A 25,103-nucleotide genomic window follows, 5' to 3' on the forward strand; every position below is an offset into this window, starting at 1 on the left:
TTATTCTCTGACATTTCACAGCTCAGGTGAGATGAGAGAGTTTCTGCCAGCGTCTGTTTCAAAGGCCACTTCGCCCTCGCACCATGTCACTGCTCTGCTGCTGCGTGATGGAGATAAATGTACATGTAGTTTCACGCTGCACACGATTTAAATATTGATTTCAGATGTGTTTCAAACTCTTTTATTCCTGCAGATAAAAGAATATTCTCTACCTTGAGCGTCTTCTCAGCCTCCAACCCAAACAAAGAGCAGCACATCAAGGTTAACGCTGGCCCGGCTTCTGCAACTAAACCTGGTCCTCGTTAAAACAAACCAGTTTTAACTGTTGGTGCAGAACCTTGAGGTGAACTGGATGTTATCCACCCAACCACAGTCACGATTCAAACGGTCGCCGTAGGGGCCCAGGTACCAGTTCGACTCCCTGTGGGTAGAACCTGGGACCAGGTACCAACCTGTAAAACCACATGTGGTCACTGAGGAGGTGTTTGCTCTCCCTTCAGTATCTTCCATGATTCATGTGTCGCGTTGAAGATGACGTTACGATAGCTTCATCCGTTGTCGCTATAGTAACAACGCCACATCAAGGGACTACTAGCTGCAGCGGAAAAAGAACCTGATACCAAAAGCAAGTTGAGGTGAGTCGGTATCCTGTGGTGGGAGACACAAAACAAGAAAAGCGAGACCAGGTCTAAACCTTGTATCTGTCTGAACCAGCTATGGTTAAATCCTGATTTTATCATCACAACGTCGAGAATCAACAAACACATCAGTTAAAGACACAGACTGAGCTGTGATTCAGCTGATCCACTGTAAGATGATCAGAGTCAAAGTTAGAAGAGATGGAATATCTTTGTTATTGTGTCTCTCACAGAGCTCAGCCTCCATCTGGACCCACAAAACAGCTGAGTGTTTATTGACTTTGACTCCAGAACGTCACAGACTTTTATCAGAGGCAGCTCTTCATGTCTGACTGCTCTGTTCGATCTGTACAACTGGTCACAGCTGGATTTTAGTACAAAGCCTCATTATCGGTCGCTGCATGTCGTCCTGTTAGAGTTACTGCATTACATGTTAACACAACACTTCAGGCTCAGTGTACTGAACCTCTCTCTGAATGTAGCAACACTGCAGCTGGAAACAAGAACCTGTTTGCACCAGAAACTCCAACTCAGTGACGAAGCACTCGCCGACCAATAGTGGAAATATGATCAGTCAGTCAGTCAGTCAGTCAGGAATAGTCCAGATTATAGGTCTGGCCCTCATTTTGGACATTCCAGCTAATAATCGACACAAAACAACAACAAACACACACAACAGGTGCTGTAAATATTACATTTATTATGTTGCTGTTGATATGAATTTACATTTTAAGAGTCTGCTGGGTTGAATTTTATTCCAGTATCTTCTCTTAAAAAAATATATATTTTAATGTAACTGACAATGCAACAGCAAAAATGATTCACATTACACACTTTAATAATCGTGCAATAAAATATAATACTTCAGAGCAAATCCTGACATTCACCTGTCAACACTTTTGCAGTTTTACCTAAGCAGAATGCAGGACTTGTACACTGTTGTACTGGTACTGTTACTGCAGTGGGGGTGTGAGTCTCTGAGGCTGCAGCACTTCACATGAAAAGGAAACAGTCCTGTTAGTTTTTGTGTAATCTAATCAGACAGCTGCTGGCTGGTTAACCAACAGAGACTAAAAGTAAAACTCCACACCTGACGGTTCGACCCGTTGGGCTGATAAAGCTTCACATGTGTCCCCTGTTTACCCACAATGGCAAGCAGCGTTATCAGTCAAACAGAGGAGCGGTTTCCTGCTTCACTCTGGTACTGATCCTCCGACCAGGAGGAAGGGAACTCCTTATATGGGCAGTAGTGTGTGTGTGTGTGTGTGTGTGTGTGTGTACTTGTACTTGCTGCATAGTAAGGACCAAAAAAAGTATTTTACTAACAGAGTGGGGACATTTTGGGAAAGTGAGGACATTTTGGCCAGTCCTCACTTTTTGAGACACCTTCAAATCACATGCTGAGGGTTAAGACTTGGTTTTAGAGTTATGGTTAGAATTAGGTTTAGGTTAAGGTCAGGGTCAGGGTTAGGGTTAGGCTCTCAGTTGTGATGGTTAAGGTTAGGGCAAGGGGCTAGGGAATGCATTATGTCAATGAGTGTCCTCACAAAGATAGAAGTACAAGTGTGTGTGTGTGTGTGTGTGTGTGTGTGTGTGCGTGTGAAAATTAAGGTTTATTTCCGATTTAGAGACACTTAAGGTACAGTATATGGCCAGAAGTATGTGGACAGCCATGTTCTGTTTAGTGTGGAAAAACATGACTGGTCTTTCACTTCATTTCCAGATGTGTTAGGAGACTATTTCTGATGCGGAGCTGAAATGCTCGTCTGATTTTGGACTGTTTTGGTTTTAAAATGAAAATGTGTCAGTGTGGACGCAGTCTGAATGGGAAACATCCAGAGCAGTGACAAAAATCTTAGGAAAACCACATAACATGGTGAAACTCTGCTGAAGACAATGAGACTCAACTGAAAGCTTCAAAAAGGGCAAGTGAACCTTGAGTGAAGAATCTCCAAGACCTTATACTTAATTGCAAATTTGCAGAAAATAAATTGCACTGGATAATTTTTGCATTTCTTCAAATATTCTCGACATGTTTGCCTTTAAATAAGGAAGAAAAAACCAAAAAAATAAAAACAGAATAAACAGAATAAATTAAAATGGAGCATAAGAGTGAGCTTGTGTACTGTGAATGCATTGTATTAACAGTGCAGTTGTGCGATGCTGTGTGAAAAAAATAAAAGTTGGAGCAGATGACAGGAAGTAGGTGGAGAGAGCTGATCCATGTGTGCGTTTCATTATCTGTGTCTGATGATAAAAAAACACACTCAGGTTTATTTTTAACTGCCACAGGTGAAGGAAATCATGTCTGACAGGTTAATAATAACTGACCTGATTGGAGTCAGAACCGTGAAATATCTGTGGCTTCGACTTTATCTCAACAGTTGTGGAAACGTTACTGACTGTTTGTCCCTGCAGGCAACCGTACCCTGATCACACACAGGGAAATGACAGTTTTTAATTTGAATTCAGTTACATTTCATTATGGAATGTGCAGATAAGTTAAGATACATATGTTTTAGTTCATGTGCATGTGTAATCTCATGTGAACTTATTTGACTTTTTCACTGGTAAATATTTAGTACATTCGTTATTTTATTAAGTACCGTTATTTTTTCTTTACACAGTTCTGTCATTTTATGGTTATGGAATAGTTATTTTCATCATCTAATACATGCAGTACAAATCAATTTTCAATTTTTTATCTTGTTTTCCAAATAACAGTGTTGTTAAAACTGTTTTTTTATTTTAAAAAAAGAAAGAAAGAATAAGTAGAAATTATAATCAGTTTTTTCACATTTAAATAAAACATGAAAATTTCCCATTTGAACAAGACATGAATTTGTCACCGCTGAATAAACATGAATTTTTTTTTACATTTCATTAAAATTTTATATTCTGTTGGAAAATGAGGTTTCCAGATATTTCACATGAACTGTTAGAAATCCCATGATATAGTTACATACACTGTAGGTCATTTTTCCCCCATTTTTGCTTCTTCTACTTCATTTCACGGGCAGTTTTCACACTGTTGTGTACTGTAGGTTCATTCTTGCTGTAAAATAATCTTAACTCAAGGTCCACTCGCTGTCTTTTTCATACTTTTAACCACATCTCAAGGTCTTCATCAGTGAATGGGACTGGATCAGGTGTGAGGTATATTTTTAAAGTGGGGTTTAAAATATTTCTAACCTTTTTTCTTTTTTTTCTTTTTTTTTTTGATGAAACACGTGAACACTGTGTAACGCTGCTTTGAAAAGGCGCTTTATAAATAAAGTTTACCTACATGTCATTAACAGGGCGTGGCCAAGCTGTCGCACTGTAGCAGCAGATGTTTGTTTTTAAGAAAAAGAAAAAAAGAGAAGAACTGCCCCCAACTTCCTCTCTCTTTGATCTCAGGTGAGACACACCTGAAACACAGGTGAATTCCTAGAATCCAATGAGTACACACACACACACAGAGTTTATAGCAGATTGGACAGCTAATCTTCACACACTTCTTGTAAAGATAAGATTGTATTTAACCCTTCGGTCATGATAAGATGAACAGGTTCACCTTCACTTCCTCTCCACAGGATCCGTCTGAAGTCTCCGCCCCCCACAGGCTGCAGTCTCCATCACAACCAAAGTGTTGGACACAACAAGCATCACACTGATGATTTGTCTCGTCTTTACCGAAGCTGACAAAGGCCGTACTCAAAGTTTTGTTATGTCGAGAAAACAATAAATGAAAAAAATATTTTCTCTTTTTCCAGTAACATGCATCAGGTGAATTTTCCAGTAGAGATGTTGATTCTCATGTTTTTCACTCATCAGGTCACAACTACACATCACCAATACTTCCAGAGTGAGAAGTCGCAGAGAGAGGAAAGTGACCCTGATTACAGGAAGTAAAACAATAATAATAAAATCAGTCACATCCTCACGTTCTCCTGTCAGACGCCTGAGCTCCTCGTCATCGGACAAACATCCGTAACAGTCCTTTGACAGGTGATTCGTTCTGTTTCTGCACTGCAGACGTCTTTACAGCAGTTTTCAGAAGCTCCTGCAGGTTAAAGCTCCACACAGTCTAAAGGTAGATGTCCATGTGTTTGTGATCATAAAGCAGGTCTAGGTTCTGTATTAATACTGTGAAAGTATCAAAGCCTCAGTCCACAGAGAAATGCACACAGCCTGTATTCAGAAACTGAGCCTTAAAACCAGCCGTCAGGACTTCTGGAACTTTGTGATGTCACAATGAAGCAGTCACCACCCTCAGCCACACTCCAAGCCTTACAGGATTTGGTTTCTCTGAGTGTTTACCTGAAATCTGCTATATTTTTATTGGATCACTCAGAAAACAATCAACCAATCAGAGGAGAGCCTCAGATCCTCTCTTCTGATTGGCTGATATATCTTCTGATGGAGATCAACACTTCAGATAAACCACAGAAGAGTAAAATACGGAGCTTTTAAGTCTGTGCTGACTGACACTGAAACACTAACAACATTAATATTCCCTCTGAACAGTATAAAGGCTACAGACTCTGATAGGAGGGAAATGTTTTGTGTTGTTTTGTTCAGATTTTAGTTTGTTTTCTGGTTTGTTTCTGTTTCATTTCTTTTGTTTTCTGATCATAAACATCTGTCATCTGTCCATTCAGGACATGGCACTCGTTTTAAAGTCGTCTTAAAGGAGCCATATGTAAGTTTTTGCTATTGCTAACATTAGCATTAACAGCTGTTTACTTACCTGACTGACTGTTTACTCATTATTTATTAAAAAAAGTTTCAGTAATTTAATGAAACAGCTGCTCACTGTATGTAGAGCATTTGTTGGGGACTATTTTCAGCGGCGGATTAAACAACATTTGGTGCTGTTTAAAGTATTTGGGACGGCAGGATGGTGTAAGTGATAGAGTCAAAATAAACCACAGTGTGTGTGTGTGTGTGTGTGTGTGTGTGTGTCATGGTGATGAAAGAACATGTCACCCAGTGCAACAGTGTGAGTCACTGATGTGTTTTAATTGTTTCAGTGCTGAGGCTCAGAGGGATCAGACACAACACAGGACCTGTCAGCAGGAGACGATAAATGTTGGTTCGTCTCTGAACATGGGATTTATTGATGAGAATAAAAATATAGAATATTTAATATAGATATTTAATATAATATATTTAATTTAATCTAGACGTTTATTTGAAGGGGTAACGGTGCGGTTTGTGTGAGTGGTGATGAAGTGCTGTGGTGACTGTGGCCTACAGATCTGAGTCAGACAGGACCAGAGCGCTCAGAGGTATTTACTGTCCATGATGAGTCAGCGGAGGAGAAACTGACAATGGGAGGGTGGAAAAACTTTAAGGACAAATGTTGTGACTGGATGAAATCAGAGTCAGAGTTTTCCAAGGTGACTGTGAGGAGCCACTTTAGACTCTTCAGGGTTATTTTCACCTTCTTCTTATCTTTAGATTTTTTGTTTGGTTGCTGTAGAGACTCTGGAGGACGTCAGTATCAACATTTAGCTACTTGCCAAATATGAAACTTAACAACTTTTCCTCATGATGTTGAGAGAAAATCAGATTTTCTTCAAATTGTAGTCACTGCTGCAGTTTCCGCTCTGTGTTCAGTGACACAGCTGAAAGCAAGAGTCGAGTGATTCAGCTGACAAATCTGGACCTGAATCATCAGCTGGATCCTCAGATCCTCAGATCCTCAGATCCTCTGGTTTTGTGGTTTTGTTGGTCTCAGTTGAGAATCTGTGGTTCCTGTTGTCGTCACGATCCACAATCTCAGCGATGAAACCAGTGAGGAAGAATGTTATCATAACTGATGTGAGACTGAGCTGGAAATAAGGTTATCAAATAACACACACACACACACACACACACACTCTCTCTCTCTCTCTCTCTCTCTCTCTCTCCACATTCTTTGGAAACTAGTAATTTGTGGGAATAACAGCTGACGGGAAGCAGCACATTCCACATGTTTTTGTGTGTGTGAGTGTGTCTGCGTGTGTGTGTGTGTGTACTTGTACTTGCTACAAAGTAAGGACCAAAAAAAGTATTTTACTAACAGAGTGGGGACATTTTGGGAAAGTGAGGACATTTTGGCCGGTCCTCACTTTTTGAGACACCTTCAAATCACATGTTGAGGGTTAAGACTTGGTTTTAGAGTTATGGTTAGAATTAGGTTTAGGTTAAGGTTAGGGTCAGGGTTAGGGTCAGGCTCTCAGTTGTGATGGTTAAGGTTAGGGCAAGGGGCTAGGGAATGCATTATGTCAATGAGAGTCCTCACAAAGATGGAAGTACAAGTGTGTGTGTGTGTGTGTGTGTGTGTGTGTGTGTATGTGTGTGTTTTCATATCTTTCTGAGGACCCACATGAGTTTCACTGTTTGTGGAATCAGACGCGGTTTTAAAAAGTTCCTTACTGTTGTTTGGCTCTAAACGCTGCAGTGCTTCATATCTCATGTCTGACGTGCTGCTCCGTTGTGGACCAGCTGATCTGGAACAGGTCCAGTTTCTGTCCCCAGAGTCAAAACTAAAACCTGAACAAGCAGTGCTCATAAAACTGCAGCTCTGCTCCAAATCTCAGCTCTTTCAAATCACAGTTTAACACCTTTCTGTTTGTATGACATTAAATTTGGGATTATTCATTCCCACCTCACACTGCACTGTAATTCGTATTCTCCTGTTTTATTCTAGTTTATTCTAGTTTATTCTAGTTTAGCTTGTTTTATAGAGTCTATACAAATTTAGTTTAGGTTTAGGTTTAGGCTTGGGTTTAGGTTCAGGTTCAGGTTTAGTTTTAGGATTGGGTTTAGGTTTAGGTTTAGGTTTTTACCAAAAGGCCTTGAAACAATAATATGATTTGTTCCAACTGTTTTGCTGGAAGTACCATGAACTGGGTGAAGTTCACACATGTTACTGATTCTGATTATATATACACTCAGTCGGCAGTTTCTTAGGAACACCCAGCTGAAGCTGAGTCAGTCTGATTAACAGTCTTAATAAATCCTCTTCGAGAAGCTTCTCGTGTTCAGTTTGTGTTTGCGGAGGATGTCATTTCTGACGCTGTTGAATTGTGTTGTGTTACATGAGCAGGCTTTTCTATTATTTTGTCCATTATATTTATATTAATGAGTGCAGGCTACACAACAGGAACACATCTCTGTGTAACACAATACAGCTCAACAGCAGCACAATGATCACACAGTGGAGTCAACAGGTCTCTTCAGCAGGATGTGGGCTGCTGCTGAAACACTGTTTTCAGGCTCAGCTGCTCTCACTCCTTTGTGCCTAAATTAAAACAGCTCAGTTCAGATCAGTTTAACAAATATATGCAGCAGAACCAGAAAACCAGGTTCATGTTCCTTGTCAAAACCTGGGGCCTACGTGACCCATAATGCACATGCAGCGAACATGCATGTGAACCAGCAAAACAGACCATTTAAAACTGTCTGCATGAAAATGACCCCTGGCCTGGATCAGGGAGCAGTGTGGGTCCTCACAGGTACACAAGTGCAAGCCCGTGTGTGTGTGTGTGTGTGTGTGTGTGTGTGTGTTTTGGGTGCAGTGTACTTCAAAACTTTCAGCTTACTGTAACTCTGATATGATCAGGAAGAGAAGGAGCCAAACAAACAGATTCAGATAAATAAATGAAGACAAAGAGAAACACAGACGAAAACAGTCCTGTCGTCAGTGAACGTGTGTGCAGACTGAGAAGCAGAAGTAAAAAGATGAGTCCTCAGAAGGACTTAAAAATACCAACAGAGACCCGACAGTGACATAAACTGCTCCACAATCAGAAAACACTCAGATTGTCACTGAGAGAGAAACAGAGACGGTGATTAATCACAAGTTCTGCATTTGAGGTGGAAACAGGGACGAGGAGCTCAGGAGCCAAATATATACTGAACTGATGAGTAGCACAGAAATACCAGAGCAGGGAAGAACCTGAGACAGACGTCCTGTCACTCTGTCCAGCTGTCAAAGCTTTGATCCATCCAGGACTTCACCTTCTCAGGACGTCTGTCCAACCAGCTCAGGAGGAGCTGTGGCCTTATAATGTGGAGCTTTTCACAATGTGACTGAAGTTTACGTATCTCATTTAGTTATTTTTATTTTCTTGTCTTATCTGTCGTGCCTGCGCAGTGTGCACTTGATATGTTTCACCGCGGGAGAGTGGGAAACGTCCTTTCGATTCCTTTGTATGTCTTAACATGTGAAGAAATTGACAATAAAGCTACTTTGACTTTGACTTTGACTTTTGAAGTTGTTCATTTAGGTTTTTATTGATATTTATATTTATATTTTGAAAATCCTCTTAACATAAACAAGTGGAATTGAAAAACAATGTTTAGATTTGTACATTTTTCATTGGTGTCAAATTATTTATCACATACTGGTGATGAATGCTGATTGGAGGGGCCCATAACCACTGCTTATAACAAATCCGTGTAAGTGCGTCCCAGCTGGGTTCATCACTTTTTACTTTCCCCTGGAAACACACACTGTCATTTGTGCTTCTTGCAGCATGTTTGTGTATTTGATTGTGTTGTGAGTGTTTGCAGTGCATGTGTTGTCAAACTGATGCTCAGTTTGTCTGTTTTCTTAAGTTGCAGCATGTTGAGCTCTCAGGGCCACCATGCTATTCAGATGCAAACTAAAACAATACAACTTAAAGAGCCAAGTTCTGCAGCGGCCACAACACGACGCAGCCGACTCCATGGATATCTGGCTCAGCAGACACAGGGAATGTTTCTAAAACCGGAGGGAGCATCATAAAAAGGATCTGCAGGAGGAAGTTTGTACATCTGCTGCGTATCGTTCCTGTTTTGTTTCTGTCACTTCTCCTCTGACGTCTGAGGATGCTGTGGTTTATCTCTCAGTTTTTAGTATCTGTAGTGTATATAACAGGCAGTTGTTCCAGTGCATCACCACCATAGAATGAAGAATATGAGCGGGCCTCAAATAGATCCCTGTGGTACTCCACAGTCCACCGCTGCCCAGGAGGAAGTTTGTAATCCTAACAGGAAGTGCTCTGTCCTGTGGGTAAGAATCAAACCAGACGCTGAATGACTCAGACTGACTTTGTCTTCAGCTCTTCTCCTGCTCCTGCAGCACAACACTGCTTATTATGGGATGTTTTTGTTTGCTGATTTCTCCTCTCTGTCCTCATTCTGCAGGTACAACTAATACACTGCATTCCATTATTTATTTATTTTATTGTTGTTGTTGTTGATGATTGTTTGTTTCATTAGTTATTATTTTTATTTATTTATTTTCTCTTTGTGGGAACTGTTGGGCTTCTGGGATAATGTCCTGAGATAATCCTGAGATAATGTATATTATGATTTGGCGCTATACAAATGAAATTGAATTAAAAATTGAACTGACACCGTGGTTGTTTTCATTCTTGTTGAAATGACTGTTCATGTCTGATACAGCAGAAAACCTCAGACTGTTAAATTGAAATTCAGATTTTAAACAAAGGTCGTTTACAGAATCATTACTTTAATGTTTCAGCACATGTTGGTCTGTAATTTATCTGGAGCAGACACTGACCTACTTTTAAACCAAACTGAAGTTTAACATGAATCTTTTGATGGAAAATAAATTTGCTTTGTGTAACACAGAAGAACACGAGGAGCCTCTGAGACATAAGTCCAGACAGGTTCTCTTTGTGGCTGTAGTTTTCATTTTAAACTGTGTCGCCTGGTCTGATCAGATGATGTCTCGGAGCCAGAACTTCATCATCAAACAGACGCAGATTTTTCTTAAAAATGTAAAAACTTTATTCGGCCAAAACGAACATCATTAAAAACAATTAATGCCACACAATCCCTGGCACTGCAGCATTAACATACGGCAAAATAAAAAGCTTGTACACGTTTCCAGTCAGCAGTCCCACTGATCACATCAGTTCAGACGTCGAGAAAACTAAAGTCCACATCAGTCTGAGGTTTCCCTCGTTTCAGTACCGCATCCCCCTCGTCACAGTGGTTCTCCTTCTGATAGCTAATCCCCAACCCTTCTCATTAGCCACTTTATTACAGTGCTGTCACTGTTTTTACACGTTCTAGCCCCAAAAACTAAAATAATAAAAACGACAAATACTTAACTTTCCTGCTGACCATGTTTCAGTTCGTTCAGAAGAGCGACTAAACGCACAGCTGCAAGACAAAAATCAGTCACTATAGGATATAAAAGAGGAGATCTGCACACATTTCATTCTCTTATTAGGTAGATCTTGTAGATCAAAACGTTGCCTAACAAGAGAACAAAATGATTTATTGGGAGCTCAACAGTGTGCAAACCTCCTCTTTTGTACCATGTTTCAGATCATATCATCAGTTTTCAGGTGGATTTCCGACCATCCACCAGCTCAGTCAACTACTGTGGAAACTCAAACACAACTGACTTTAAGAACAATCTGAAATGAGAATATGTTTGATTGATGGTCAAAAGCAAAGTTTCACCAGATGTTAGTGACACCTAACATCTCGTCCTGTGAGGAGGAAGGTGCTGCTGAACGCTTCGTCCGTCCTCCACCAGAAGAACCCAGAAACAACCAAACACCCAGGAACTGCTGCGAGGCTGCGAGCGGTTTCAGAGAAGGGAACACTGCATGAACTGCAGGTCGCACGATGCTCCAAGATCCAGAGACATTTAACCAAAAGTTTCTATTGTAAAAATGACCACGACGTCACACATTCAAAAGGTCCCTAATTTTACTCATTTGAGGCATCAGCTCTGCAGGCTGCACGCAGATGAACAAGCACTTGGGTCGTTTGCTTTGTGGACGTTCAGTGGTCTGAGAGCACGTTTGCTTTCCTGCTTTTCTGCAGACCAAATTACAAGGTGACATTTAGGATTCAGAAAAAACAAATGTGTTTTAGAACTTGGGTTTTATTTTTATATTTCCAGCAGTAGCCATCACTTTTGGTTCTTGTTGCCCCAACGGATCAAATCTTAATGATGGATTCATTTCATGAGCTCAGCTTTTATTTTGGGGCTAAAAGGCTCCATCACCAACAGACATTCATGAGTGGCAACAAAAATAAAACCCAAGTTGTAATAAACCCTTTTCTGCTGCATGGTAATGGCCAGACTTGCCTTTTTTGGTTTTCCATTGGTCAAAACTTGTGGATAGAACCTGGAACTTTTTTGGTCTCACTTCTGACGAGGTTCTTGGCGAGCTGCTGATTGGTCAGAGAGAACCGTCACTACTGCGTTATCGTTGTTCGAGACGGGACATTCTGAACAAACCAAACGACTATTCACTGCTCACTGTGGCCTCCTACATCTGTTATTTTTCTATACTGTTACTACGGCAACTGCAAAACCACATGTGGTCAATGAGGAGGAGCAGACGTTTGCTTGGTTTCCCTTCAATATCCTTCATCGTTCATGACTGTGATGCGTTGAAGATGACGTCACAGTACCATGCAGTTGAAAAGCACTTGCTGAGCTTGTGTTTGACCAATGCGGTTCCTGGGTTCTTGGACTAAGGTTCTTGTTGGTGGAAAAGGGGCTGGAGCAGTGATCAAACCACACAAGATAACTAAACAGCAGCTGACAGATCAGAGCTGTCAACAACTGCCAAAGCTGCATTCACGTCACATCAGAAGTACAACGAACTGACTGACCAACGGTCTTTGGAAAAGTCTAGAGAGTTTCTCTCAGATAAAACAGATCCAGCTGCCGTCAGTGACGATGCTCTGTTTGCTGCAGCAGCAGGACCTGAGGACGCCAGTGATGACTTTAGAGCTGTGTCCCGCATCAGGATCCGCATCCTTCTGAGGCTGTGGTGCAACTAGACTGTCCCATGAATGTGTCCACAAAAGATCCAAGGGGTGGATCCTTCATGGCCAAACCTATCCCAGGACTCATTCATTACTAATAGTAATAATCATAATAATTCATTAATATAAAATAATAATGACAACTGGTGACACAAAATGAAAATCCTCCGTAGACTAGACTGTCTCACTTCAGTTCAGCCTGCGTGGCCTACGACAACTATGAAGGGCCACACCACGGCTTCCTCTGAAGTATGAGGCCCCTGAAATGGGACACAGCTTACGTTTATGTCTCAGATTCTCGGGCCGGGCCCCTCTGGCCGTTCCAAAGTCAAGGCTTAAGTCTAAAGGTGACCCTGCTTTTGCCATCAGGACTCCTCGAATTTGGATCGACTGAAGAGGCAGAGTCAGTGACTTAGAACCCATTTTTATAGACTTGTTTTAATGTGATGTCGTCTTTTTATTGTCCTTTTATTGTTCTATACGTTATCTCTGTCTGTCCTTATTTATACTGAGGTATAGTTTGTCTTCCCTCTTTAACTTTACCTTTTTTTCTGTCCTGCTGTCTCTTGTCCTGTCGCATTTTTCTTCGATTGTCAAAGCACTTCGTAAACTCTGTTTTTAAAGGTGCTATAAAAATAAAAGTATTATTATTATTATATTTTTTTTTTAATCCATCAACCAGATTCATGGTTACAGACAACAACCCGACCCTGCATCTCCGATTGGCTGAAACAGGAGTCTACCACACTAGGCCAGTTTTAGTTAATTAACTGTTGTTTTCTTTACGTGACATATTCTGGGAATTTGTAACAGGAAGCAGAAGAGTTCAGCTGTACTCCTGTTGATAATAAACACAATTTCCCACTGATCAGATTGTAGTTGTTGTAAATCCGACTTGATATGAATGCAGCTCGAGCACTACAGCTGATTTTTACACCATCTTCTCTTGGATGAACCGCCTTTTTTTTTAAAAAAAAAAAAACAAAAAAAACAATAAAAACATTTAATAAAAAACAAGTGAGGTTAAAGAAAGAAATGTTAGCTAAAGGTTTGTTCAGTAGTTCTTTTGAAATCTGGACCAAAACACTACAAAACAAGCGTCGACTTAATTTTGCTGCAGCATGTTTTTGATTTGCTTGGAGGTAGTCTCATCGTTCAGATGTTTGGTTGTGTACCTGCAGGGGGAGGGAGGGGGGTTCATTTGTTTAGATTTCTTCTTCATGTGTTTCTGTGATGTGCTGCAGGACTGTGAGGAGGTTTACAGACCTGAGAGCATTGAGTAATCCCTCCACACTGCTGGGCGGCTGCTCCTTCAGGACTCTGATGCAGCCTTTCATCTGAGCAGGACCAAACACAAACAGACTTCATTCACCCTGAAACTGAACTAGACAAGACTCACAAAGACTCCAGAGTCCAGAACCCAGAGAGACCTGTCAGACCTGAGCTGAGCAGAACAGGGATAACTAGACCAGATCCATGTGCAGAAGCCTGATCTCCAGGCCAGAGACCACTTACAGACCTGAGACCTGCAGCTGGACAACAGGACCCCGGATTCCTTCTGATGAGTAATCTGATTACTCAAAGAGCTTTACTCTACAAACACACAGTCTACGCACACACCAGACACTGGTGGAGCAGCCATCATCAGAGTGGAGGAGCCGGGGATCGAACCACGACCCTCTGATTAGTGGACGACTTGCTCCACCTCCTGAGCCACAGCTGTAACTGCAGCTGAGACAAAAACTGTTGAGCTGAAGCAACACAACTGGTTTCCACCAGAGTCCACTTCAAAAAACCACAGTGACACATCTTTAAAGAGAGGACATCCTCAGTTTGAGTGTGTGTGTGTGTGTGTGTGTGTGTGTGTGTGTGTGTGTGCGCCTCATTAACATACGTCGATATTGGAGGTCTTAACGAAGGCTCCGGCCGGGTGAACGTGATCATACAGGATGATGACGCCGACCATCACACGGAGGCAGAACAACACCGTCTCCTCACTGGTGAAACGACTGCGATACTCCCTACACACACACACACACACACACACACACACACACACACACACACAGGGTCAGGGTGAGGGCTGATGCTGGCTCTGATGATGATAATGATGATGATGATGATGATGCATTCAGGAACACGTCAGGACTCACGGTGTTTCCAGCATCACTTTGCACACACTGGCCATCGTACTCAGACAGTCTGTCGTGTTTTCAATCGGGACGTCTGGATTCTGTAGCGGGACAATAAAGTTTCAATCAAAAACCACAACAAGTTAGAGTCTCATGAAGTAAAAGTACCCGTACTACAGAGTAAAAATACTCCAGGTTAAAGTACAGGAGTGATGGCGGCTTCACGACTGTACTGCTTATAAACCCCTGGACAGTTTCATCAGCGACACAGAAGCAAACTGTTTTTATACTGATCAGATAATCTGTCTTTAAAACATTTATCTGCAACAAATGTAGTGGAGTAAAATCTGCAGTGTTTCCTGCTGAGAGTTCAGTAATATAACATGCTAACTTTATATAGCAAAGAAATGCATGTAATGAAATAAAAATAGGAAATCTGTAATACATAATATAATAGAAATATAACTAAAATATGGATAAATGTCTCAATGAAAGAAAAAAAATGATGATAAGTATATAATGTTGATGTATAATGTACTGTGTATTAAAAAATGTAATTTAAGCTCATTTAAAAGTCGTATGAAAAGCAAGTGTTGCAAGTGGGTTAAATATAGATATTTGCAAATGATTTGTCGGTGCACTGTAAATACCATTTTTTAATCATCTTTAAAATCAAACAAACAAAACTCTTCCTCTGTTCTTTTTCATATTAAGGCCTGTCACTGTGATCAGCCAGTGATAGGAACATCACAGAAGATCACATCCATGGCAAAAACTGGAGAATCAAACTGGATATCTGGTTAGAAACAGGAAGAGTTAAAAGCAAAGAGTCAAGAGACAGATGGTGAATGAACAAGTGATCTCTCCTCTGTCGAACTGAAAAGAGAAACTGAGTTTCCTCATGTTTCAGTTCAGTGCTGATGTCCGGTCGTCATCATTCAAATACAAACAGCAGGCATTATTTAGCCTCCGTATTGTTATGTGGTCGGATGTGGGCCACCAACATCTTAGAGAGAAGGTGGAGAACCACTGATCCAGAGGAAGCTCTGATGACTTTAGCTTCATGTGAACGACACTGAGCTGAGTGCACAGATGTGCTGCACATGTGTTGAACTGTTGCTGCTTCAGGTTTTATTTCTGTCTGTAAAGTCAAAGCAGGAGAAAAAGGGGAGTTTGAAGGAGCTGATGAAAACCTCCGGCTTCATCAGAACTGCGCTCTGCTGCTGAACACTGACACCTACAGGCTGAAACCTGCATCACACGACACCATGACAGATTCATCCTGATGACGACGAACTAACTGATCCGGACGCTTTCTAATCTGTGATGCTCTGTGTTATAGATGAAAGAATGAATAGATATCAATGAAATAAACAGATGAATGAATAGAATACATTAAAAACATGTGTGGACGAACTCACGTCTGAGACGAACTTCGACGTGGCGTCACTTAGCGTCTTCAGCATCGGTGTGGCGCTGGCGTAAAACAGAGACATCCGATTGGCCAGCTCGTTGTTGACCTCGTTCCCTGCGTCGGCCTGAAAAAGTAACAGGTTGCCATGGCAACCCGGTGGTCAGTTAAGGGGATTTAACCTTTGACCCTAAGGGAGGGATGGGTTCTGCCTTCAGAAACTCTTCAGGTTGCGTATCCAGCTTTTGTTCAAACACTCAGAACTTTATTTAAAACTCCAGTGAGGAGCTGACAGACGTCAGAGGTGTGTGTGTCTCACCGACAGGTTGTTGATCCGCATGCGGCTGATGGTCCGGCGGTAGTAGCTGAAGTCATTCTGGATGGCAGGGTTGGTCATCTGAGAGAGAGACGACACAACAGAGAGCGTGAGGAGGAGGAGGAGAAGGAGGAGGAGGAGGAGGAGGAGGAAGAGGAAGAGGAGATGGAGGAGGAGGAGGTGGAGGAGGAGGAAGAGGTACAGGTGCCGACCTTGAGCTCGTCGAAACGCAGCGTGAAGTGCATGATGTGGGCGAACTGACGAGCCAGAGCCTGTTTCTGCTCCAGATGCTGAGTGGGAGTCGAACCAGAGCTGGTGAGGACGTCCAGGAGACACTGCAGACTGGACTCTGGAGGGGCATCGAGATAAAACTGTGATGACTTGTCTATGATCTATTCTTACACATACAGTATGTCCTGAGGGTGGCACTAGGAGGGGGGGGCATACAGGTGTTCTAAGAACAACAGGAAGTTATTGTGGTTTGTGTCTTATCGCTGCAGAACTTCATTCAGAATCCTCCTGTTTTTACGTTTCCTTCAGTGATCCAGTGTCTGAATGACAGGAGCTGATCTCAGCCGATTCAGCTGCGGAAAAAAACAGCTGCAGGAATCTGATCCCACTCCTGCTCCACAGAGAAGATCAGGACTAAATTCTGAAATTGAATTTTTGTCCTGATGGTGTTGCAGAGATCAGGGGGGCAGCAAAACTATATAAGAGTATCATCTGAGGACCAGAATACTGGACTGATCCACTGTCACAGGCTGTGAGTTCATCCCTTCCTGTGACACGTGCACCGTTTGGTCTGACGTGTTGTGTTCAGGTTCTTACCGAGCTTCTGGGAGAACTCGTAGAAGGTTTTGAGTTTAGCGACCAGAGGAAGCACAGCTGACCAGGCCTTCTCCTGGACACCCTCCACACCAGGACTCTGGATAGCCTGAACACACACACACACACACACACACACACACACACACACACAGAGGTGTTGGCTGTTTCCTGTTGTTGAAAATTCACATTCACACACTCTGATCCTTTCACAGTAGAAGCCTGAATCAGACGCAGGGTCAGTGTGTGTGCTCTTGTTCATGTTTCTTAATGCTCTTTTTCTGACACTGGACTCCTCAGTGTGGGATCAGCATCATAACAACTCGCAACAAGAAAATAAAGACAAGAGAACAAAAATTCAACTGTGCAGAGACAAGAGTTAAATTCAGAAATTCACTTTTTCAAGCTGCTCTGCTCTATATTTGATCCAGATGAAGGATTTTAGATTTAGATCTTTTTTTAAAGTGTCAGTGTTGAATCCAGGACCAGGACCAGGACCAGGACCAGGACTGGATCTGTGTTACCTGTCGTATTTCCTCTCCTGCTCCTCTGTATGCCTGCAGGTCGTCCAGGATGACCCTGGCCTCCGTCAGCACCTGGCTCACCTTCTCCCACACCGCCGTCTCTGACTGTGAGGGCTGAGCGTCTGAAAAGAGACGCCCAAGGTCAAAGTCCAAACACACACACACACACACACACACACACCCTCCCAGTCCAGCCCCAACACATTTGCTCCACTTCTGTTTGTGCACAGCTGCTAACTGCTTCGCTCTGCAGTGCAGCAGCCGTGCATGCTGGGTAACGGAGGGGGAGTTATATGTACGTTTGATTTCTGTCTGACGTTGTTTGAGCGTGCACAGAGAAATAATTTAAAATCCCAGAAACTTTATATGTACGTCACTTTTCATACAGGTCAAAGATCCTCTGCCTGTTCTCAAAATGGGGTCCGGCAAACAAGGGAATAATTTACTTTCACTATAATTCAATCCATGTGTGTGTGTGTGTGTGTGTGTGTCTTACTCTCAAAGTCCAGGAAGAAGTTTCCTCCATTATTGTCGATGTCTCTCGTTAACACTTTGATCAGGTTCCCCATCCTGTCAACACACAGGCCGAACAGTGTTAAAGCTCCACCCAGTCTAAAGGTAGATGTCCATGTGTTTGTGATTATAAAGCAGGTCTAGGTTCTATATTAATACTGTGAAAGTATCAAAGCCTCAGTCCACAGAGAAATGCACACAGCCTGTATTCAGAAACTGAGCCTTAAAACCAGCCGTCAGGACTTCTGACCTCCTGAACCACTGACACTGAAGGATCCAAACCAGGAGGAGACAACAACTCCCATGATCCCACACTGCTTCACAACATCACCCAACACCTTCTTTTGTTATTGTTTTGATTGAGGCAGGAGTTACTGACTGTGTTTAAATGCAGATTTTTTTTTTTTTTTTTTTTTTAAATTGTATTATATTTATTAAATTATTATTATTATATATAATTATAGTTTCCATCTGAGAGTGAGCTCAGTGAAGAAGTTGCACCTTCACAGGTTCGACTGAAGCCCAGCGCCCACACACAAACACAAATATCTCAACAGTGCTGTGCACTGGTTAAAAATACAAACGCACAACCTTCAAGGCAGCAAGTGACAGAAAGAGAGCGACACGTTCTGAGGCCGACGAAACTCCAGGCAAGAAAATAAAAGACAAGAGAAAAAAAAATTCTACGGTGCAGAGACAGGGGTTTATCTCAGAAATTCGATTTTTCAAGCTGCTCTGCTTCCACCGTCTCGTTAACCTGCCTCCGTTTCAAACAAAGACAAAGATGGAGGTGTGAGGCTGTGCGGCTGCGTTGAGCTGCACGCTGACCTGGGATCAGCGTCTGCTCGTTACCAGCAGTGAAAGAGGAAGTGATGAAGTCTCTGAAAGTTTGGGCTAAATTTAAAAGAGAGGAAGTAAAGCAGACTGAGCTCAGGTCAGGTAAGACAGCTCACACAACAGCACCACACAGAACACACACACACACACAGAAACACAACAACACAACCAGCCTCTGTGTCTTCATCACAGAGACACATTTCCTCTCAGAGCCAAACACCACAACACCACGATGTGACGACACAGCAGAACAATGTCTTTATTCTGCTGCTGTGTGTGTGACGTAGACGCACTACAGCCAACATCCAGCCTTTCTTTCATTTTCCTCATCCTCTCTTCACCTGCCTCACTTCCTTTCCTGTCCTCATCACTGATTGGCTCTCATTTTCACCCATACCGCCCCTCATTGACCTGATTGAGTTCACCTGGTCACTACAAGGTTATTTAAAGGAGCTCCCTCCCACTCATCCAATCTTTTTCATCCTTGCATGTGAGAGATGTTTCTGTTACTGCTCAGGTTTTACACTTCATCCATGTCAGTCTCTGAGAACTTTACTGATACATGAGAATCTGAGAATATAAGATAAAAGATCTGAGAATAAACCTTTGTCAGAGGATTCAAGTTTCTTTCCCACAGTTCATCCTCCAGTCTGAACCCAGGCACCTGTAAACATGCTCAGATCTTTAGTGAAAATAATTCAAAATACAACTTCACAGTTCACTTAAATACAACAGAAAAACTTAACAAAAAAACTCTAAAAGTCTTTTTATATGTGAGATGATCTGATTCCAACTCATTTTGTGTTTTAAAGGTTGAGTTTTCTCAGCGTCTCTACACAACATAAAGCTGCAGTAAATAAATGTGTGTGAAACTGAAAAGGTCTCACTCAGGTGTTTCATTCATTTATAACCACAGACTGATGATAAACCTGGACGTCGACTCCTGAAGAGCTTTAAACCTTCATTCTATCTACTGACCATCGGGGGGCGACTCCACTGGCTGTAAACAGTCTGATTGTATTGAAGTCTATGTGAAAATGTCTCCACTTCTCTCTGATTTATTACCTCAGGAAACGTTTCCCTGATGAGTGTATGTCTCCGTCTCTAGTTTCAAGTCTTCTTCAACTCAACATGATGTTTGTTTTTTAAATTATGCTCCATTCAGAGGAAAACAGACCATAAAGCAGGGGATGCATTAGGGTGGGGCTACCGTGTGATTGACAGACTGTACCTGACAATCACGATAGAGGACAGAGCAGCTCAGCTGTTCAAAAAACCAAGATGGTGACGCCCAAATTATAAACTGAGGCTTTAAAACAGCAGCTCACAAACCAATGGGTGACGTCACAGTGGGTTGAAAATTGTTTATAAGGCAAGATGTCTGTTTCAGAACGTCTCCAAACATTGCGGAACATGAACGCATCCTCCTCCTCTGATGTGAAGGGCTCTGCTGCTGTTTGAGATGAAGTCAAACCGGCTCCATTCAGAGCTGCACTGATTTTCATGACCAATTCAAAATGTGAAAGATGCTCATGAAAACGTCCAAAGTGACGTCAGCTGGGAACTCAAGACTCATCTGCTCTCATGTACGGTGGCCCTGAGAGGTCAACACACTGCAGCTTAAGGACACAGATGAAAACAGAGAAAACAAACACAACCAAAGACACAAACGTGCTTCAAGCAGCACAAACGACGACAGAAGTGTTTCCAGGGGACACAAAAAAGTGACGGACTCAGCTGAGACTCACTTGGTGTCAAATGCTTTGTGACTCTTGAAGTTAGTTTGGTTTATTATGACGTCGATGTCACATGACTCAGACATTATTGCAGATTTCTGTTAATGAGTGCGTCCCAGACGTGTTCGTCAGTTTTTTGTGTCCCCCTGGAAACACTTCCTTCTCTGTCTTTGGTTGTGTTGTGTGTATTTTGTAGCGCATGTTTTGTCAAATTGATTGTTCAGGGCCACCGTACACGAGCGACAACCAGCTCATTCTTTGTTTGAAACATGATTGAAACAATTAATTGATTATCAGAACAGCTGATGATTGATTTTCTCTGGAGCTCCAGTCTGAAGGTCCACCACGCCATCATGTGATCACGACTGATTGCTGCTGCAGACGGAGCTACAATCCTCATCACTGTGGCTGAGCAGTGGACGGTCGTTCACTGGGATTGATCATTTTCATTATTGATTAATCTGCCAATAAATTGATTGTTTGGCCTTTATACCATCAGAAGGCAGTTAACTGGCCTGAGTCAATGTTGATCACATCAGATGTCTGTTTTTTTTCGACCAGCAGCTCAAACACAAGTATCTTAACTAACACTTTAAATCCACTTATCATCACAGTGCTGGGACGGGCCCAGCCCACATGGTCTCTGTCTGGACTGACAGACGGACGTCATGAATACAAACTGTTGTTATAAGTACAGAGCTTCACGCAGTTGAGTATTTTCATTTCCTGTGATTTTCTTGGTGTTGCTCACATGACGCTTGGAACAGTTCTGTTTCCTTAAAGCTCCACACAGTCTAAAGGTGGATGTCCATGTGTTTGTGATTATAAAGCAGGTCTAGGTTCTGTATTAATACTGTGAAAGTATCAAAGCCTCAGTCCACAGAGAAATGCACACAGCCTGTATTCAGAAACTGAGCCTTAAAACCAGCCGTCAGGACTTCTGGGACTTTGTGATGTCACAACAAAGCAGTCACCAAGAGGCTCAGATCCTCTCTTCTGATTGGCTGACTGCCCTGTTGTTACTAGAGCTCCAGAGAGAAGCCTGAGAGAGGAGATGTAAAACTACACTGAGATGGTTTTTGATGGAGCAGTTAAAATATGGAGCTTTACACACGGTTCACGTGCTCATCATCAGCGCTGGAGGAAGCTTCACTTTAGCAGAAAATACCACAGTCTAAAAATACTGTGTCAGAAGTGCAGCATCAGAATCTCATTTAAGTGAAAGAAGAAGTGTGATCGGCTCAAAGTAGATCCTCAAGTATCAAAAGTACTCACACGGAGCAAGAACCCTATATACTGTTATATACCTGCACATTATCATGTGATATAGAGCCGAAGCAATTAATGTTGTTGTTCCTCAAAGTGGAGCATAAGTCAAATTACTTACATCCATAAGATTCAGCAAAGTTTTCTGTACTTTCCACACTTCAGTAAAGAAGGTAATGCAGTGAACGCAGCCGTGGGTCGGTCTGCTGACAGAGGCTCGCTCAGATCTGACACCGAACCTGACATGAAGTCTCAGAACATGATGCACCGTCCAGCAGCATCATGCAGGAGTCAGACACACAGCACTGCTCTGACACGACCAGTTTCTCTTCTCACATTTAATTTTAGACTGTGCTGCGTAGCCGTGCTGTTGTTCTGGCTTCGTTCTGTTTTTTATTCCAGGGATGCAGCTGTTTTACTTGTAATAAAGTTCTTTTTGTATTGTTTTGTGGTTTTGATACTTCAGTAAACAGTCTGTGGGCTGCACCTCACCTCTGTGAACTCTGCTACAGCCTTTACAGAGCTCAAGTACACAGTCTAGTAGTGTAAAGTACACAGTGCAGCAGTATAAAGTACACAGTGCAGCAGTGTAAGTACACAGTGCAGCAGTGTAAAGTACACAGTGCAGCAGTAAAGTACACAGTGCAGCAGTATAAGTACACAGTGCAGCAGTGTAAAGTACACAGTGCAGCAGTAAAGTACACAGTGCAGCAGTATAAGTACACAGTGCAGCAGTAAAGTACACAGTAAAGTACACAGTGCAGCAGTAAAGTACACAGTGCAGCAGTAAAGTACACAGTGCAGCAGTGTAAGTACACAGTGCAGCAGTATAAGTACACAGTGCAGCAGTAAAGTACACAGTGCAGCAGTAAAGTACACAGTGCAGCAGTGTAAAGTAAACAGTGCAGCAGTATAAGTACACAGTGCAGCAGTAAAGTACACAGTAAAGTACACAGTGCAGCAGTGTAAAGTAAACAGTGCAGCAGTATAAGTACACAGTGCAGCAGTAAAGTACACAGTAAAAGTACACAGTGCAGCAGTAAAGTACACAGTGCAGCAGTATAAGTACACAGTGCAGCAGTAAAGTACACAGTAAAGTACACAGTGCAGCAGTGGGGGGTCGCTGGCAGCCGCCCTGGGTGAATGTAGGTTACCTGGCCTCCTCCCTGCTGCAGACACCAACACTCTCGGTGCCGTCACGTACCTTCAGGAAACCGCCGTGATGATGTTTCAACGATCTGATCTGAGACAGAAACAAACCCGAGCATCGAGCCCCAGCTCGCCTCAGTCTGAGCAGGAGTAAAAGGGAAGTTGAACCTTGAACCTCGAAGTCAGATTGCAGTTTTGTTCCTGGTGAGTCTGCAGGACCTGACATGTCTGATCTGAGACCAGGATCCACCCAGAGAGCCGACCTCCCCTCCAGATACAGCCCCCCCTGCCCAGCGCACCGCTCCCCCAGCTCCTCACCTTCACTGATAGCTGATCGATATCTGCGGATCGATGCCGTGTGTCCGGGCTCCGGCGTGTCCGCGGTGGTCCAGGTGTCTCCCGGCGGTCCGCCTCCTCTACATGCTGAGCGAGTGTGAACCCGGAAAGCAGCCGCTCGACGCTCCGTTAACTATAAAAGGAGTGATTTCCTCAGGAGGAACTGAGCGCGCAGCCAATCAGCGGCGCCGGCGGCCGCAGCTCGGCCGGCGGAGGCAGCCGGAGCCCCGGGGGCCCGGTTCTCAGCCCGGCCAGCGGCAGTCACGACCCTTCCAAGCAAACTTCTGACAACAGACGTTATATTTTTGGTCTTAACAGGTCATGAATATGAAACAGTGAGTCAAAACTGTGAGAGAACTGATCTTAAAATCATAATCCTGTCTTTGACTGTCTCAGGGTGACTTAACAGGCCTATTGCCTAATATAGTCTAACAGTGATATTTTAATTAGCTAGAGTAAGATAATGTTAAATTAAAATGTATTATTCTATAATTTATAGTCTTGAATTAAAAACTCACAAATTTAACTCAATGATCTTTAAAGTTTAAACAGTATCTCATAATGTTGACTGCACAAGTCTTTGTCTTTTACTTATCTCATAGGTTTAACTTAGAAGGTCATCGCTTTCATCTAAAGGTCATTTTAATTGAAGTGTGATCTTGATGGTTTTTTTATTTTTTCTTTGTGTCTCCTTGGACAGATCATGAGATAATGGGCCCCTGGACACAGACGTGTAAAAGGCCCCCCACCCCTCCAACATAGGAGCAAGACCCCCAGAATGAAAGCAGCCATGTTGTTTGCAGTCTCATTGTGTCTCTGTGGCCATTTGCCATCTTTTTGTAGTTTTTTGTGTCTTTGTGGTTGTTTAGCATCTTTCTGGAGTTGTTTTTACAGATGGTTTGTGTGTCTTTGTGGTCATTTGATCAGTTTTTCAACAACAAATGTTATCAGTCACCTCAAACAGGCCCAGGGGCCTCCTGACCCCTTGGGCCCCGGCCTGTGCCCTGGAGGCCCTTTCTGTGAGTGTCTCATAATATAATTCAACTCAGTGTCTCATTATCCTAACGTAGTTATAATTTTAACTCAATGTCCCATAATTTTGAATCAAAAGTTGAACTTTGAAATTACTGAGTCACAGCTATGACATAGTATTTCAAATTTTTAGACTAGTAAATAAAATTATGTCATAAATCATATTTTTGTCTTTCGTCCTCACGTTCTTACTTTCTTTTGTCTCATAATGTTGGTTTTTGTTTTTGAAAGTCATAATTCTGACTAAACATCTTATAAAGTTGTCTGAACGTTTCATTGTGGAGAACAGACAAGACAGGTAACAAAACTATCACATGATAAACATTATGAGCTTCTGCATGAGCTCTGAAGTAACTGTGAAAGTGAACACAGAAATATCATCACAAATAAAGTTATTAAGTTATATTAAGATATTATATAAAGCTCATGAACTGTAATAAATAAATTGCACTTGAGAAATTGTGGGAAACTGTTTTATGGGGAAAAGAATGAAAAATACTTTCTTAGTCCTTTTTAATTCAGCGTCAGTGTTGATGTACTCTCGTGTTAACTGACCCACCAGTGAAATGTGTCCACAGCAGGTTTTGGTGTCTGTTTCTCAAGCCTC

The 25,103-nt window shown here is 42.3% G+C and overlaps 1 protein-coding gene and 1 long non-coding RNA gene across 3 annotated transcripts; one reads left to right on the plus strand and one right to left on the minus strand.

Moving 5' to 3' along the window:
- On the plus strand, positions 1–4,883 carry LOC139629422 (uncharacterized). Its single transcript, XR_011692971.1, has 3 exons — positions 1–635; positions 3,938–4,037; positions 4,214–4,883. It is a non-coding gene; the product is annotated as an uncharacterized lncRNA (long non-coding RNA).
- Positions 4,884–13,393: 8,510 nt separating this feature from the next.
- LOC139628577 (CYFIP-related Rac1 interactor B-like) lies at positions 13,394–23,586 on the minus strand. Of its 2 annotated transcripts, XM_071490350.1 has the most exons (12): positions 23,447–23,568; positions 23,134–23,222; positions 18,124–18,197; positions 17,628–17,749; positions 17,107–17,212; positions 16,491–16,627; positions 16,282–16,359; positions 15,973–16,089; positions 14,573–14,652; positions 14,314–14,440; positions 13,686–13,756; positions 13,394–13,594 (listed from the first exon to the last, which is right to left on the minus strand). In XM_071490350.1, the coding sequence occupies exons 3-12, from the start codon at positions 18,194–18,196 to the stop codon at positions 13,525–13,527; spliced, it is 981 nt and encodes a 326-aa protein (XP_071346451.1). In that variant the 5' UTR covers position 18,197; positions 23,134–23,222; positions 23,447–23,568; the 3' UTR covers positions 13,394–13,524. The 2 variants fall into 2 exon arrangements, with proteins under 2 accessions (XP_071346451.1, XP_071346450.1); XM_071490349.1 differs by lacking the exon at positions 23,134–23,222 and having other exon boundaries at positions 23,447–23,586.
- Between the last annotated feature and the right edge of the window lie 1,517 nt (positions 23,587–25,103).

The sequence above is a fragment of the Trachinotus anak genome, unplaced genomic scaffold, assembly GCF_046630095.1.
Source record: "Trachinotus anak isolate AG129_WGS33_773 ecotype Australia unplaced genomic scaffold, CSIRO_AGI_Tana_v1 ptg000012l, whole genome shotgun sequence".
In the NCBI taxonomy this organism is placed as follows: domain Eukaryota; kingdom Metazoa; phylum Chordata; class Actinopteri; order Carangiformes; family Carangidae; genus Trachinotus; species Trachinotus anak.

Bases quoted from the DNA above. Each gene is read 5' to 3' on its own strand.
- LOC139628577 (XM_071490349.1), bottom strand. From the start codon at position 18,196: ATGGGGAACCTGATCAAAGTGTTAACGAGAGACATCGACAATAATGGA. The intron at 14,441-14,572 runs GTGAGTCCTGAC...GTGTGTGTGTAG, and splicing joins AAAGTGATGCTGGAAACACC to GGAGTATCGCAGTCGTTTCA. The intron at 13,595-13,685 runs GTCTGTAAACCT...CTCCCCCTGCAG, and splicing joins GGATTACTCAATGCTCTCAG to GTACACAACCAAACATCTGA.